This window comes from Hemitrygon akajei, chromosome 11 (genome assembly GCF_048418815.1).
Source record: "Hemitrygon akajei chromosome 11, sHemAka1.3, whole genome shotgun sequence".
Lineage (NCBI taxonomy): Eukaryota > Metazoa > Chordata > Chondrichthyes > Myliobatiformes > Dasyatidae > Hemitrygon > Hemitrygon akajei.
The window spans coordinates 40,890,555-40,907,516 of record NC_133134.1 but is presented as its reverse complement, the minus strand read 5'-3'; the positions used below and the strand labels follow the sequence as shown (position 1 = coordinate 40,907,516).

General features: G+C 41.1%; 1 protein-coding gene across 13 annotated transcripts in view; it reads left to right on the top strand.

Annotated features, from left to right (window-relative positions):
• tnrc18 (trinucleotide repeat containing 18) overlaps positions 1–16,962 on the top strand; it is a 173,339-nt gene that overhangs the window by 109,343 nt on the left and 47,034 nt on the right. For 12 of the 13 annotated variants that reach the window (XM_073060680.1, XM_073060681.1, XM_073060690.1 and 9 more), the window contains 7 exons: positions 26–979; positions 3,805–4,001; positions 5,565–5,701; positions 6,137–6,265; positions 6,693–6,867; positions 10,678–11,053; positions 13,056–13,361. In XM_073060680.1, the coding sequence (XP_072916781.1) occupies positions 26–979; positions 3,805–4,001; positions 5,565–5,701; positions 6,137–6,265; positions 6,693–6,867; positions 10,678–11,053; positions 13,056–13,361 (2,274 nt within the window). The remainder of the gene's footprint in view (positions 1–25; positions 980–3,804; positions 4,002–5,564; positions 5,702–6,136; positions 6,266–6,692; positions 6,868–10,677; positions 11,054–13,055; positions 13,362–16,962) is intronic. The other variant, XM_073060686.1, reaches the window with a different exon arrangement.

Below are 16,962 nucleotides of genomic sequence, written 5' to 3'. Positions count from 1 at the left end.
ACGTTTCTTTTTCTGCATTTTATAGAAATTCCTCAAGGATATTCTTATCGGTCCCTCCCAACATCTTTCAGCAGCCATTACCCCTACCTCCTACAGCCTACGGCTGCCGCTGATGCTGATGGCTTGGCACCAGATGTACCATTGCCAGCTGAATCCTCGGAGCCCATACCTTGTTCCGATACTCCATCCTCACCCGACGTCAAGCCCTTACACTTACATTCCCCAGCAGCACAGGAAGACTTGCCGCCCAGCATACACGCAGAGCCAATTCAGATCAAAGTGCAATGTGAAGATTTGATTGACCTCGAGGACAACAAGACTCAGTGTGACCGACACCTTGAGCTGCAAAACAAGCCCATGCTGTTCGCGGGAGATGTGGACGGTGAACCGACAGACCTGACCACCGAACCCAAAGCCTCACCTGTTCTAGAGAGCCAAGAGGATCATCAAAGCTGCCAGTCACCTTACCGGACAATAGCTTGCACTACCGAGGTGGAGGCCAAGACTGAGCTGCAGCAAGTGCCGGCCAGCTCTCCTCTTGGTGACTATCAAAGCACTACGACACATTCTGAGGCGGACGACTCAAAAGCAGAGGAACTGCCGGAACATGACGACTGTTACTTTAAAACCGTGAAGGCGGACATTGAGGGCACGGGTGAAGAGGTGCTCCCGAGCGCTCCCTCCAACACAACGGAGTCTGACTTCGAGCACTTTGAGATGAAGCAGGGATTGCTGTGTTTTCAGATCCCTGATAATCATACCCCAGAAATAAAACCGGATGATCCCATGGCCGGAATGAATGCTCTGGTGGCTGCTGCCGAGCTTCCCCAGGCATGTTCGATGGCAGTCCAGCCTGGTGTTCTCCCAATGCCTTCTGACTTCAGTGTGGCTGACAGCTCGTCCCTCATTGGCATCGCCTTGCTGAGTGAAATCGCTGAACTTGAACTGGAACGGCGCAAAACAAGTGAGATCAGTAGACGTAAGTAACCTCTGTTTTTGCCTTTTCTTCCCCCGCCCTTGGGGATTCTATATTGTATTATGAGGAATTGAATCAGCGCTAAATGAGGGTCAGGTAGAAAAAAACTTTGCAGTTAACAGATGACATACACACACACACACACACACACACACACACTTTGTGTGTGCGTGTGTGTGTGTGTATATATTTTATATATACAGTCGGCCCTCCTTATCTGCGAGGGATTGGTTCCGGGACCCCTCGCGGATAGCAAAATTCGCAGATGCTCAAGTCCCTTATTCAACCTGTCTCAGTGCAGTGGACATTAGGACCCAGCGGCAGAGATCTGAATCCACAGTGTTTCTGTTCACCAAAATAATCACGATCACGATTGAAAATAAAGTGGAAATAATAAAACGATCGGAAAGAGGTGAAATGCCATTGGTCATTGGAAAAGCGTTAGGCTATGTCGGTCAACGATTGGAACAATTTTAAAGGATAAAGTGAGAAAGAAAGGCTGTGTCCCGATGAAAGCTACAATTATTACTAAGCAACACAGTGGTTTAATTTTTGGGTTTTGATCCTCCACATCAACCCAGCACGGTAGAGAGTGCACTCGAGAGCGGTCTGTCACTCGATCAAACTCGAGAAATTCCGTTCCCAAGCCAGGCGCTGAAACATACGTTCTTAAGTGTTTTATATGCATAGAAAGGTAAAATATATACTAAGATGAACGTTTGACTAACTGACGCTAAATAATACCTGATGTACCTGTTCCGACTTACTCAGTAAGAGAACTTTCGATTTTTTTCAATCCCGATCCTCGATAACCCACGCACATCCTCCCGTATACTTTAAATCATCACTAGATTTCTTATAATACCTAATACAATGTAAATGCTATGTAAAATAGTTGTTATACTGCATTGTTTAGGGAATAATGACAAGAGAAAAAAGTCTGTACATGCTCAAACAACTTCCGGGTTTTCGCGATTCTCAGTTGGTTGAATTCGCGCATGCGGAATTAGCGGATAAGCAGGGCCGACTGTATGTGTGTGTGTGTGTATAAAAAAAAGACCATATAGGAGTAGAAATAGGCCATTTGGCCCATCGAGTCTGCCCCGCCATTCAATTATGGGCTGATCCAATTCTTCCAGTCATTTGCACTCCCCTGCCTTCTCTCTATACCCTTTGATGCCCTGGCTAATCAAGAACCTATCTATCCCTGCCCTAAATACAGTTAATCGAGAACAACACATTAATATAATATAATATATACATTATAATATGCACAACATCTAATGCCAACTAATTATACATTGTCCATCCAGAAATGATGGGACATAAGTTGTTGAATCTTTTCTTCAACCTTAAGAATCAAATCTACTATCTTCCAATATTGAAAATGTCACTTTTGAAGACAACATGACACAAATGATTGTAAACTCTCTTGACTCTCAGTCAATAAAGTTTAGACCTATTTTGATAATTATTCTCAATGTTTTATATTTTTGCTGGGAAGAACCACTGCAGTCCCCTTTTGTGGTGTTAAATGAGCACCATGCAGTACACCATTGTCAATGCAGAGAATCAGAATGCTCTGATTCTGTCACCAGCGTAAGGGTTATTGTAATGCCTGTAGAGTATTGCATGGTTTAATTGAGATAAACAGAGAATCTTCTAAAATTTGAAATTTTAAATGCAGTAAATTAATAAATATTTTTGTTTGCTCACATTTCTGTACGTCCCGCGTTGCTGTTTCTTAATTCCATGATATAGAGTCTGTTAGCGTAGAATTTCTTTCTGCCTGAGCCTCCTTTCAACTGATTTGATTTGTCGTAATACAAAATCAAGAGACAGGACATTAAATAAATTGGATTGCTAGTGGTGTGCTTCAAAATAAATCTCTGATATTTGATGTATGGTCACACTCTGCTAAAATGGGCTGGGGATGCTTATTTTCCCAAGTGTATAGTTAACACGTTAAAAAAATGGACAGGAAACAACTCAAAAAACTTGGAGTGAATGCATGCCAATTACAAACACTCCGATTCCACTGTCAGGCTGAACATCAGGATGTCAACATCACTTGACGGGAGTTTAGTTGCAAAGACTTCAAGTGGCCCAAAGGTCTGATGTTGGCGGGGGGGGGGTGGTTGGGGGTTGGTGTAGGGTGAGTAGAAGGTGCAGGGGCTGAGAGTTGGAGCAGGGTGGATGAAATAGGTACTGGCTGAATGTTAAAGAGAAAGGAAAATCTTTCTGCCTCACTATACCGCATTTTGTTTTATAAGCTACATTCAGTATCAGGTGCTATTTTAGTTCAACATACAAAAGAGTGATGTCCAGAAGCATTTGGCTTTGGACACAGGCATTATGGGTACAGTTGACATTTAGAGCCTGTCTCTGGTTGCCTTCAGTCTCGTGGAACTGAGTGGCTTGTAAGGCCACTGGCACATGCGTTTGGGACTGGGGTCAAGCATGGGACCCAAAAGTAGCAGGCTTATTTTCCTGGAATACTTCAGTGAACACAGATGGGTTTTTACAATGGTCCAGAACCTCATGGGGGTCACTTAGTCGTGATACCAGGATTTTACTTAAACATTTTTATAACTTTTTTTAAAAATTCACATGCTGCCTCACCAGGATTTGAACTGAAATTCTCTGGTGTATTTCACCAAGTCTCTGGACTACTGGTTCAGTAGCATAGCCTTCGTGGAAACACACTATGACTATTACACATAAATTGGATATGTTGTTATTCCTTTTGAAAGAAAGGTATTGTGTCTAATACTGAGGAAGAAGAAGCCTTTTAAGAAATTAAGTTTTCACTTCTGGTTTACTTGAAGGCTCTGAAGGAGGAGGGACCCACTCAGACTTAGAAAGCCTTCTCGCTGCTAGCACCCAGGCATTGTTGATGGATTCCATGCCTTTGCTTGGAATCGAAGTTCTTGAAGATACCAAGAGCGGGCCAGTGACCATCAGGCTCCCCCGGGAGCTCAATCCAAACAAAAGATACAGCTGGATGCAGAAGAAGGATGAACCTGTGAGTTAATTATAACAAAACTAAAACCGAATTGAGCCACACAGTAACACCTGGCACACCAGTATTATCTTTCTGAAATTATCGAAAGGATAAAGTTTTACATTTATATGCCATTTTCACAACCTCAGGAGATCTCATTGCCCTTTTAGCCATTGCCACATTTTGCTTAAGAGTAGACACATGAAATACCATAACCAATTTGTGCACTGCAAAGACTGTACCTTGATAGAGATTAGTTAATATATTTAAAAGGCAGTTTGCCAGCAGTGCACCAATCCCTCAGTAATGCAAAGAACCATTTCCTTAAATTTTATGCTCATTTCTGATGTGGAACTTAAAACTGGAACCATATAATATTCAACAGTTCTTCCACTAAGCTCAGTTAACACCTTCTTTCACATAAAGAACACAGTTTATTTAAATATTTTTATATCAGCTTTCAATATTTGCAGGCCATACACATTTTACCCCACTTTGCTGTTTATTCCTTTTGTTGGTAAATGTAGGTAAAAGAATTTTATCTAAATTACATGCACATCTGCGTGACATGAAGCACGCTGCTATGCTAACATATTTACAGTATTTAGAATACATTCAATTATCACCGTTTGGTGGAGAAAGTTTTAAACTGTTGGGTCATTTAACTATAGAACACAAACTGTAGGTGTCAGAATGAACCTTTACTCTTAACTGCTTGTAAAATATTTTTATGTATAGAATACAAATTTCCTTTGTAGTATTTTCATTTCTCATCTGTGGAGATATTTATGTGGAAATTAGACCTGCCTGTTTTTATATCTACATCGTTTTCTCACCTGTTTTGAAGTATTTGCATTTCCTGTTGAAGCCCCACCTGTGAGGAAATGGCTCCAGACATTTCCTGTCACGATTGAGGTATCATTTACAATCCCAGCACAGGTATCATTTCTACATCGCCACTTGTGCCTTTCAGTGTGCATAGCACTCATTGCCACCATGTGACAGGAGTGGCATCAAAGATTTGCAGTCTGCAGCCAGTCCTGTCTCAGATTGCAGTGTGCCTGCATTGCACATCTCTGTGCTTGAGGATCAGAAAACAGTGGCCTTGCTGCCTATTGTGGCTCAGGAGGCGCAGAATATTTCCATTGCTCAGTGTAATGGGTCTCCATGAGAAGAAGCTGGAGCCGGTTTCACCCACCCTTACCCCCACCTTCCGTTTTCCCACATTTCCATGGCAACAGGTGTGCCTGTCATGGAGGATGGGCCTCAACAGAACTGAACCCTTTCAACGTAGGTACAGCTGACCCAGCAACTGCTGAGTCTGGAGCCACAAATATGCATCTCAAATTCCATGACTTCTAAGTTGGAGAGAATTAAGGCTGTGATTTCTTAAAGATAGAGTGACCCAGCTTTGTGATAGATTTTCTGTGGCCCCCAAATTGATATTAAAATAATGCACAAAACATGTTTAGCACACCAAATAAGGGGGAGATCCAATTCCTTGTTTTGCAAGTATAAATTTCACTTCAAACAGTCATGGCATCTTTCAGGACTTACCCTAAAACAATGTGTTTTCAAATTTAGATGTTCTCCATTAAGTCTGCCATTGAGGGAATGGATGCTATGGAGCTGGATTACAGGATGAAGCTGGCAGAACTTCAGAGGAGATACAAGGAGAAACAAAGGGAACTGGCCAAGCTCCAGAAGAGGAGGGACTCTGAGTAAGTGACTTAGCTTCACAAACATCCCATTCAGAAGCGTGCAGATCACTGCCAGGCTGGTGTTGCCTTACTGTCACCTCACTAAAATCCTCCCAACTAACTGAGAAATGTGAAACCCTAGCGAGTCGCCCTTTCAATCACAATAAAGGCAGCTACAGCACTGACAGTCAAGCAAGAATAAAAGGCGTACTCCCAGTTTAAGCCATCTTCCTGGCAACAATAATTAACATCTAAATTAATAGTTTCAAAATGACTGTAGCCTAGACAACATGAACCGGGAAAAGTTTCAAGACAGGACTGGTCGGTAATGTGACATGAAGTGGAGGCAGGGTGAATTTATTCACTAAATTAATACTAGGCCTAGAAATAGTTTGCCTCTACAAACAGCTTAGTTACTAAGTCACATTCAAAATAATCCTTATTGTATTTCTGTAGAGAAAAACGGGATGAGAAAAGTAGGAGTTTATCACGGAGAGGACCCGGAAGGCCGCGAAAGAGAAAGCATGGCTCAAGTGCTCCATCACCGCATGTTGATAGAGGGAGAAGTGACAGCAAGAGTGGGAAGTAAGTTAATGCGTGAGAGAAATGGTTCATTGTTGGTTAGCTGCGAATTGGCCTCTGTTGTCTGAACGATCAGAGAGTGCCAAATGGCTTGAGCAGTATGGCAATTTAGCCCACTATGCCCCTACCGAAAGCACCAGCAATCAGCGCCTAATCACTTCCACCTCTCAAGCTACCTCTTGGGGAAAAAAATCCTAATCACTCTGGTGTGGTAGAGGGCTGGTGGAGTGGGGATAGACAAGCAAGACAGGGAAGCAAATACAAAGCCAGCACTCTACCGGAGTGTGAGCCTTAGAGAATTCAGGACCAGCCGGCACCAGGCCACCTTTCTCTTTGCAGCCGTGTTTCAGTTTCCCCGTTACTAAATGGTGTGTCCATTCGGCGAGGTTTGCCCCTTTTCACCCCTTGATGGCCTGTTCTCGATTACCAGGCACGGCAAGGGCTTCTTGCTGTCAGATGAGCTGGAGATGGGCGATGGAGCCAAAAAGAAGGCGAGGACTGTGAACCAGGATGAAGAGGATGAGACGGAAAGTGTGAGTGTGAAAGTGAAAAGGAGAAACCGAATGTGGGACGAACAGGATGCATCTTCAAGCTTTTCGCATGAGGTGAGCCACTGGAAGGGAGAAAACTTCAGGAATGTCCTTTGATGAACCTGATGATCCATTGTTAAGCTATTGACTCGTTTGGTTTTCCCATGTTTTACAGTAATAGTTCAGTAATCCTGGTCATTTGTTCAGCCAGTTCAGTTAACGTCATTTCTGAAATGATAAATCATTTAAGTTGCTTTTCAATTAATTTGATTACGATCAGATGGAAGTGTGTGATGCAAATGCAGCCTGTGTAAATGCATACCAGAAAGAAACAGAGACACTATTTTGTAACTACCCATTTTCAGAAATCCCCACCCCACCCTCATTTTTAAGAATATCTTTTCAAGGATACTGACTTACTGCCTGTAATGCCACTGGCGTTTTGGGCAGCGTTGAAGGTCCTCCATCTCTAGCGTTGCTCAGGGTTTCCTTTATCGTGTCAGTAGCTTCCTACTGTCAGCCGTGCAAGTCCCAGGTGGAGACGCAGGAATGCTGTCGCACTCAGTTGTAGAAGGATTCTTCATTGCTGTTTCCATGACAGTTTTGTTTTACTAGTCAGGGTTGTTAGTCATGAACTGAATCCCCAAGCTGGAGGACCAGTGGACTACCCTTAGTCTGTCCTCTACCCTTTGACCTGTTTGGCATGGGTGACCCCGCCGAGAGCCACAGCATAAAGCCCCTACTCCAGCCCCAACATGGCTCTCCAGGTCATTGAGGCATGCAAGCCTCCAAACTACGACAAGGTTGTGGTCCTCTTGGAGGTTATCGAGGTTGGGCATCTATGAAACAATGTTGTATGAAGTTATGCCTGTTCATATACAGTATTGATCTCATCATAATTCAGTACTTTTATTCATTGCTTCATCTATATGAACTTTGTCAAGAAAATCTCGATTCAAATTGGCTTGTGTTTACTTTGCATTAACAGTCTAAAATATTCATCTAACTGGTTGCCCATTATATATCTCATGCGATACTCTTTACTTTCAAAGTCATTTGCACCACAATGCCATGTTAAAATTACATCTAAATTGTCTTTGAGCTGCTCCAAACCAATGAATATTTAAAATAATCAGCATGTAACAATGAGAGTGATTGCACAGATATCATCACTCATTTGAGCTTATAGATCTTAATAATGGTCACCTTCATATCCTTATCGCTCTCCTACATGTAATTCTCATATTGGATGGCATATATTGGTCGAGCTGCTTAAGTCAGAAGGATGAATTTGATAAAATTTTCATTTTCTAATGTTGTTTGCAGAGTGGAGATGACTCCAGGTATGAACATTTTCTCTGATGCAGTTCCTCTGCTTACTGCTGGCAGACTGGAAAGAATTTCTCATTTTTTTATCTGTAAGAAAATCCTGAGTGCAAGTTTGAAGCTTACATTTCTGATTTGTCAGCCGATAGCAAGCAGAATGAATGTTTCAGCAATGTTTTTATTATTTGGCACTCTTCCTAAAAAATTTTTAAAAAGTAATATCAGCAATTTTCTCAAAGAAATGTGATGCAGTTTCTGAGTGCTGTGAAGATGATCAGTGTAGCAGTGAAAAAGGAGCATATTCTCTCTCTTACATGGGCACACTATGCCACATGCCAATGGGACTATCTCACAAATGACAACTATTACATTCCAGTTTCTGAATGAAGAAGAAAGTTGTATGTACATTGCACCTTTGAAGATCTCAGAGTATCCCAAAGGGCTTTTCAGCCAGTGATGTCCCTCTGTGCAGTCACTGTAGGAGGCTCACTAGACAGTGTATTCGGGTCCCATAAGAACAATAAAATTACATGTATTTTTGTTTGGTTGTCTCAGCAAAAATGATGTCATACAGGAGTGTGGCGTAAGGTCAACGAGAAAGCTAGCCTACCTTTCCCTTATTACCAGACAGTCAATTTTCCATCTCCTGTGAATACCTCATTTGGCAATGCAGCACCACCTTAATGTTGCACTGGAATATCAGCCTGGTGTACTTTTTAAAGTTTGTCAGGTTGTATTGGTATCTTCAACAACTGAAAGATATTAAACAACTGAGCCTTTGCCGGCAGTTAAAAGATTGACCTTCACTTGGTTGGTATTTGCTACAACAGAACCAAAGTGTACAGAGTGAGTACATAACACTGGGTCTCTTTGATCCCATGCTAACTGCCGTGGAAATTTAAATCCATTGATAACTACTGTCATCTAAATTGTTAAAGACTCCAGAATATTTCAATCAGACTTCACGTATTCTGTCGCCAACCTTTAGCCATTGTAACACACACAAAATGCTGGAGGAACTTAGCAGGCTAGGCAGCATCTACAGAAAAGAGTATAGTCGACGTTTTAAGCTGAGACCCTTCATCAGAGCTGGAGAAAAAATGACGAGGAGTCAAGAGTTAGAAGGTGGGGAGGAGGGGGGGGAAGATGCACACGGTGATAGATGAAACCAGGAGGTGGGGGAGGGGTGCAGTAAAGAGCTCGGTATTGATTGGTAAAAGAAATACTGGGCTGGAGAAGGAGGAATCTGATAGGAGAGGACAGAAAGCTATGGAATAAAGAAAAGGGGGGAGGAACACCAGAGAGAGGTGATGGGCGAGTAAGGAGATAGGGTGAGAGAGGGAAAAGGGAACGGGGAATGGTGAAGGAGAGGGAGAGGCATGACTGGAAGTTCAAGAACTCTGTTCATGCCATCAAGTTGGAGGCTACCCAGGCGGAATATAAGGTGTTGCTCCGCCAACCTGTGTGAGGCCTCATTGCGACAGTATAGGAGGCCTTGGACTGACATGTTGGAATGGGAATGAGAAATGGAATTACCTTCACTATTCCACATTCCCCCTTCCCTCTCTCACCTTATCTCCTTGCCTGCCCATCACCTCCCTCTGGTGCTCCTCCCCCTTTTCTTTATTCCATGTTCTCTCCTATCAGATCGCCCCCTTCTCCAGCCCTGTATCTCTTTCACCAATCAACTTCCCAGCATTTTACTTCACCCCTCCCCCAATCCCCGCTTCATCTGTCACCTCGTGTTTCTCCCTCCCCTCCTCCCCACCTTCTAACTCTGACTCCTCATCTTTCTCTGTCCAGTCCTGACGAAGGGTGTCAGCCCGAAACATCGACTGTACTCTTTTCCACAGATGCTGCCTGGCCTGCTGAGTTCCTCCAGCATTTTGTGTGTGTTGCTTGGATTTCCAGCATCTGCAGATCTTCTCTTATTTGTGATTAGCCATTGTAACTTCTGTTTTCTTTTTTAAAAGCTGTTGGCATGCTATATGGACTCTGGAAGCTTCCAGAGTCAGTACAACATGCCGACAGCTTTTTATCCCTGTCCCATACATTTTTAGGAACATGGGAGGAAACCAGAGCACAAGGAGGAAACCCATGCGTTCACGGGAAGAACGTACAAACTCCTTATGGACGGCGGCAGGAATTGAACCCCGATCTTCCGATCACTGGTGCTGTAAAGCATAACGCTTCCACTATGCCACCATGCCCCCTCCACCAACCCCCATGAAAGAAATCGTAATACTCTCCTAATATGTAGAACATCTCAGTTCAGTATCTCCTCAATATCCTTTGCTGCTTTAAGAGAAAGCCCAGGTTTCTAACAATTGAGATTTGAAACTCAAAACTATTAATAATAATAATGCGCAGAAGTTCTAAACCCAGTCTTCTATAAGAACATTGACTGCTGATGTCACCAGCTTCCAACTAATTACGTAGAAATAACAATTCAAAGTCCTCTTCTCCTCAAGTGTATTCTCATGGTCCTGCTGTTATTGAGGACACCAGTTATGTTGAAATGAATTAACTTGTAATTTCCTGTTACTTTAAACCCAACAGAGTCACGGCCAGATTAAGTTCAAGAAGAAGAGGAAGGTCAGTGAACAGGATCAACTGGCAACCAAGCTGCACCAAACCCTCTCGCTAACTAAATTAAAGTCACCCTTTAAGTTTGCAGATGGCTCGACAGGGAAACAGAAATGCAGCACAACAGACAGCTGTAGGCACCTGGTATCTCATGAAGACTTTTTGGGGAAGGATGGAAGGAAGACATTGCATAAGAGCCTTGGCGGCTCACCGAGCATGCTCTCTTCCAAAGAAAGTAAAAACAAAATGGCGGCCAAAGGCAGGAAGTTGGAGTCAAGTTCAAAGATCAAGGGTAGGCTGAAGGCATCCCATTCTCCAGCGAGATCTGAGGTCAGCAGTTACTCCTACAGTAAGTTCCATTTTTCTCAATTACTTGAAGTGTATTTCTGTTTTTCTGTGTTAGAAGGGTCTAGAATGAAACCAGTTATTATCTGAAAAGAGATTTGATTACTATGTGTGGAAATGCAGAGTTAAAAAAAAATTCAATGCCTTTCTGATGTAGAGAAAAGCATCCTGCACACTTAGATGAAGTTCCAAGTTTTGCTTCCATCTGGACTGCTGGAGAGTCTCAGATGAGGTTAGATTATGGGTGCCTTTTACTGCAAAATGTATCCTTGAAATTGGCACTGCTTTTTGGAAATTCCTTAAAATAATTATATTGCTGATTTGATTGCGGTGATTCTGTGTGTGTGTGTAAAATTTCAAGTTAATGGATGCCAGCACTGGGAAATGACATACTTTCCTGTTTTGCAGTGAGTGTTAACATTCCAAAAGCTTGGTATGATTCTGGCCAGATGCAGAAAGTAGCTTACAACCACACCCCTCCACCCCACCCATTCTGGTTTAACTTTGTGATCAATTTGAGACTCTCTGCACTGGCAGCCAAGTTACTGTTGCTAATCAGACAACCTTTAAGGGGATAGAAGATTTTAATTTCCTTTAAAATCTTTGTGAATGAAAAGTTAATTGGCTTCTACATGAGCCGATCGGCGAGTTGAAAATCGATCCCAAGCGTCAGGGGGCTGCTTGTGTCATTTTTGTATCTGAACAGATAATGTGGTGCCAATGTGTACAGTTGTAGGTTTGAGTAATCACTGAGGTTTTTTTAAAATCACTGCTGTTTAATAGTTAAAAAGCCAAACTAACCAAAATCCTGAGAATGATCCCAATAAGGTTTAGCTACTGCAGTTGAATGCCTTGAATGTTACATCCATCTACTTGTGCTTTTACTTGTAGTGGTTACAGTGTAAGCGCTGTCATTTTTAGTAGCACTTGACTGACCTGGTGACTTTGGGGAATAAATGTATTGGTTGGTGTGCTGGACAAGTTAGCAGGTTGGCTTTATTCTTTCTGTGCTGAGAAGGAAAAAGCAAATCCACTCCTGCCCTGCTTCTAGTCTCTGTTTAGTGACCTTAACAGGAACAATGTGTGAATGGACTTCATGGTGAGGACAGGAGTGGCTGCAATTGTAATGTACACCACAGTGGATAATCTTAGCCAGACTAACTTTCCAGATTGACAAAAGATGAAAGCCATTTTTGTGATAGATTTAAATGGGAGAAAAATACTACCCCAGTGTTACTTTGAAATGAACTTGCACTTGGAGAGGACTATAAGCAAATTAGGGAAAATATGAATCACCCATTATTCCTGTTGGTTTTCATTGGTTTAAATTAATTGGTAGCTTTAACTGGAAGAAAATTGCTGAATAACTTTAGAGTATAATAATTTTCTCAATGTATTAGTGCACAAGATTAGTTTTTTCAGTACCACATTTGCACATATAAAAATAATTGTAATATATTAATTCTACTAATCTGTCTTCTGCCCATCATTGCAATGAGTTGCATTTCTATTGCAAATTTCTCAAAGCAGTATACCCCAACAATTTACCCAACATATTAACAAGCAAAATTGGACTTCAAGCTACAAAAGGAGATGTTAACACTTATGATTAAAAGCTTGGCCAAAGGTTAGGTGAATTTTAAAGTATCCTTCAAGGTTCAGGTATGGAGATATTTGGGAGGAGTGTTTGAGCGTATGGTGCTGATCTTCAAGATCATTTAATGTCATTTCCCGTACATAAGTTCAAAGCGTTGGAGGACATTTTGGAGGTAGGGTAGGATGAGGTCAGGGAGGGATTTGAATGCAAGCTTGAGAATTTAAAAATTGATGCAACAAATTATAAGTAATAAGTAGTGAGTGTTGGCATTGTATCCTACTGCAATCTCAATGTCATACCTTTGGCAACTTAAGGAAACCTGGTCATTTGACATTTATGTTTCTCTCACAATACTGTGGTATGCTGAGGCTGTAAGTGGTGACACTGAGTGCTACCTTTACCACTGCAGATACTGACACAGAGGATGAGGATGAGGAGGAGTTGGGAAAGAATGAATGGCCACTGCAATCCACTTCAAGTATGTCTGAGAGATCGGTCTCCAAGCAGAAGGCACCCGCTTTCTATGGCATAATATCAAAGAAAAGCAAGGCTTCACTGGGCACAAAGCAGGCCAAAAGACTTGCTTCTGCCACCGGAACTGTGCGATCACAGCGAGCGACAGACAAGAAAAAAGTGAAGCACTTTGCCTTGCTGCTGGAGGAAGCCGAGGCTGGATCCTCCTTCACTGACAGTTCGGAGGACTCATTCAATCAAGGTTAATAGAAGTAAACCTCAGGTGTTGAAAACAAAGATGGCACAAAGTCGTGACCATCTGGAATTTGGCAGTGTAGGCTGCCCTTTTCTAACTGTGATGTATTAAATATTGGCTCTTTTGGAGCCTGTATCCAATAGGTTATTTCCTAAGTCCTTTTTTTCCTTGGCATTGGCCTCTTGAGAGGCTACAATGAACCACTGGAATTGTAAATTGAATACTTTGTGTGTGTGTGTGTGTTTTCCCAATGTTTGTACTGCAATTTGGTGCTGAAGCTTAATTAAACATGTTAATTTCTTTTTTAACTAAATGAGTGTGCTTTGTCTCTCTTGCTTTGCATCTGCTTTTAATTTTTTTTAAATATAGTCTCCTTCTAATAGATGAAAGGGCATTTCACTTCATTCCCACTTGCAATAGAACACTCTATTATTCAGATATCCCTTTCATGTCAGGCTGTTTGTAGGAAAAGCAGCAACGTTGGTTTTCTTTGTCTTTATTTCTTAGAAGCTTGCTGGTATCGCCTCCTCTAGTTTCTAATACATCCTTGAATACCCAATAATTTCAGTATTCCTTTTTTTGTTTCTTCGTTTTCTGTTTTATCGGTTCAAACTTTTCCCCAAAGCCACAAAATGAAAGATGTCTGTGACAGCATCAGAGCTTGAATATTCTCCTCTGGAGTTGATTGGCATTTTCTGCTTGGGCTGATTAAATAAGGCTGCATCTGCATTTACTGAAGCACTCAGCAAACGCCCCCAATGAAAACCAGGATATTATGTAGCATTGGGTGGGGACTCGTATGCAGGAATAATTATTAGCATGTCATTTTGTAAAAAAACCCTATGAAAGATCTAATTAATATATTTAACCAATTTGAAGGATTTAGAAAGTTTCAAGTCAATAGTGACATTGTGGAATTTTAATTATTGGTTTGCGTTCAGCCTGAGTGTAGTGTAATGCTGCCAAAATATGTTAAATATGCAGAGTAACTGTACATCCCTGTATTCCCAGTTTTAAATTGTCATTGTCCTTTGTAACGGAGTATCTGGAGACACTAGGCTTCCATGAGCTTGTTTCCCAGATATTTTCTAAGCTTTGGTATAGCTGACTGGCTTTCCAGTACAATAAAAAGGCCATTTAACAGCAGTTCTGTAATCATGTTAAATTTTAGTTAAAACTGAAAAAGATGTCACTTTTTAATTTAACATGGGATCTCACAGACTTTTAGAAATCTGACAGTTTGATTCATTTGTTGGGCCGATGATGTATTTTGAGACAACTGTCACACCAGTTGTAAAATCATGTCACAGTTTGAAAAGCAGCTGCCTGATATTCACCTTATCCCCGATAAGCTTGGAGAGGTTGAAAGTTGATGTGTACTGTTTTTTTTGAAATAAAAAAATTCTGTACATGGTAATTTTAAAAAAAATGTGTAAACTGTATCAATATCTTAAAACTGTTGTTTAAATAGTATCATTCCAAGGAAGATTTGGGGTTGAATGCCCCTTTTTTATATAAAAATGGTGAATCTAAATTAAACTGCCCACTACGTATCAGTATTTTTGCACCTCTATTCTGTTCCAGTGTAGATATTCCAACTCATTTATACACTGAGTTTGTTGAATCATTTTTTTTATGTTTTCAGAGGCAAGTCCCTTCTGTGTAATGAGCCAAATCCAATTGAATGGGAACAGGAGGGTATTTTGTTGAGCAAGGTGCATCTTTTGTATCAACATGGTTGCTGCAAATACCCAAATTCACAGAACTGGACTTGCATTAGGACTAGGTGGAGACATAACAGCAAGCAACCACATGAAATCTTCAGAAGGCTAGAACCCATTGCCGGAATCCATTTTGTTTTTTTTGAACTGGCAATGGTTAACACTGTTGGCTAGATACTTGAACTCGGCTGAGCAAAAGGTTACGATTTGTAATGCTAGTTCAATGTAGAAGAAAAGGGCAGATTATTTTTAGTTAAGCATAAATCATAAGCATACCAGAATATCAATTTGAACTAGGTTAAGAACAAACTGAACTGGAATTAATGGTATATTAAATAGAGACAACATTTCTCATTAAAGAAGCAAGTCAAATCCGAATCTTTTGCTCATCCATTTGAACAAAATTGTATGCACCTGGATGATACAGTTCTGTGAGAATGGCTGAGGTTCACTGAACCTGAATCTTTTGGGTATTCATTTTTTAAAAAAAAACATATTTGGAATGTGAACTATTCTTGACCTTTTACAAAGGAAACAATGCCAGTTGTAAATAATCCAGTGGTCTTCCTTCATTCCTACTCCTGTTTTGCAGTCAACATTGTGCCAAAATCCATAAATGCATGGTTGCATTAACACATCTTGAGTCAATAGTCTCTGTACCAGACAGTATCCTTGCCATGGCAATGAATTGATCATTTCTGCTAGAAAACAACAATATGTGCATGTGGATTTCTTGAGTGCTCTGAGATCAAGCAATGCACCCATAACGGATTTAGGGGTTAAGGTATTCTGCTGGAGTGTAGCAAAATGTACGCTCAACAGAACGAGCAAGGGAGAAGTAGGATCACTGGCTTGTCATATAATTGGCAATGGTACATCAATAGCAAAGTTGCTTTCTTGAATTTTTTTTTGAAAATGTTGCCTACAAAAGGTCAGAAAAGGGTTGCCTGGTATTGTTATTAAAGGGCAAAATATGTTACTAATTGCCTTAAGGGATATTTGGGTAATAGGGTTCTTTATGGCTGTCCCCTAATGTCAGTACTAAAACAATAACTGGCTTTTCTAGATTGCTTGCTTTCTCCTTGCAGCTGCTTGACACCCCTTCACCTTTGACCCCCTATCCATGATGCTTGAATGTCTATCGGTATCTTGCATTGCACTCGTGCTGCACTAAGAAGCAAAGTGATTGGCTGGGAGTAGGGCAGACACCACGCAGTGGGGTCACTTTCCATGGCAGCAGAAGCTTGCACTTTGTTATGTAGGTAGGACAATCACTTTTTTTTCATGTGACCTATGAACTCTGACTTGTCATTTTTTTTGTTTAATAAGTTGTACCTATACAAGCATATTTAAATTTTAATGTTTTGGGAAAGCAAATATCCATTTTGCTGTTGCAATTAAAGACATTGTTGTGATAAAATATATAAATTGTTACCATGACAACAAAAGACCCAAAACTGTTCGAAGTCTGCCTACACACAGCCTCCTTTGTGCGCAGTAGGCTTGCTTGCTTTTACCAATGAGCTGTGATGTGTTTTTTTTCTGAGAACTACATGCTCAGAAGAAAGCTTTCTTTGCTTAACATACTTACGCTGCTCGATATTTCCTTAAATAATAAAGATGCTGCTAACAGCCGGCTTTCTTAACATTACTTTTCCCTAACCAATTTTGCACTGTTTAGTAGGTCTAAACTGTCTGTAACATTTCAAAGCAAAATCACCAAAAATTGCTGTTAACCAGTAAAATTTCATCGAGTGGTGCAAATATTTTGAAATACGCATAGAATGTAAGTCAAAGAAAAGAAAATGAATGTTGATGTCTCTGTGAGATGGAACATGAATGTAAAACACATCTGTAAATTTAATCCTTGGACTAAAAGGTGCCCA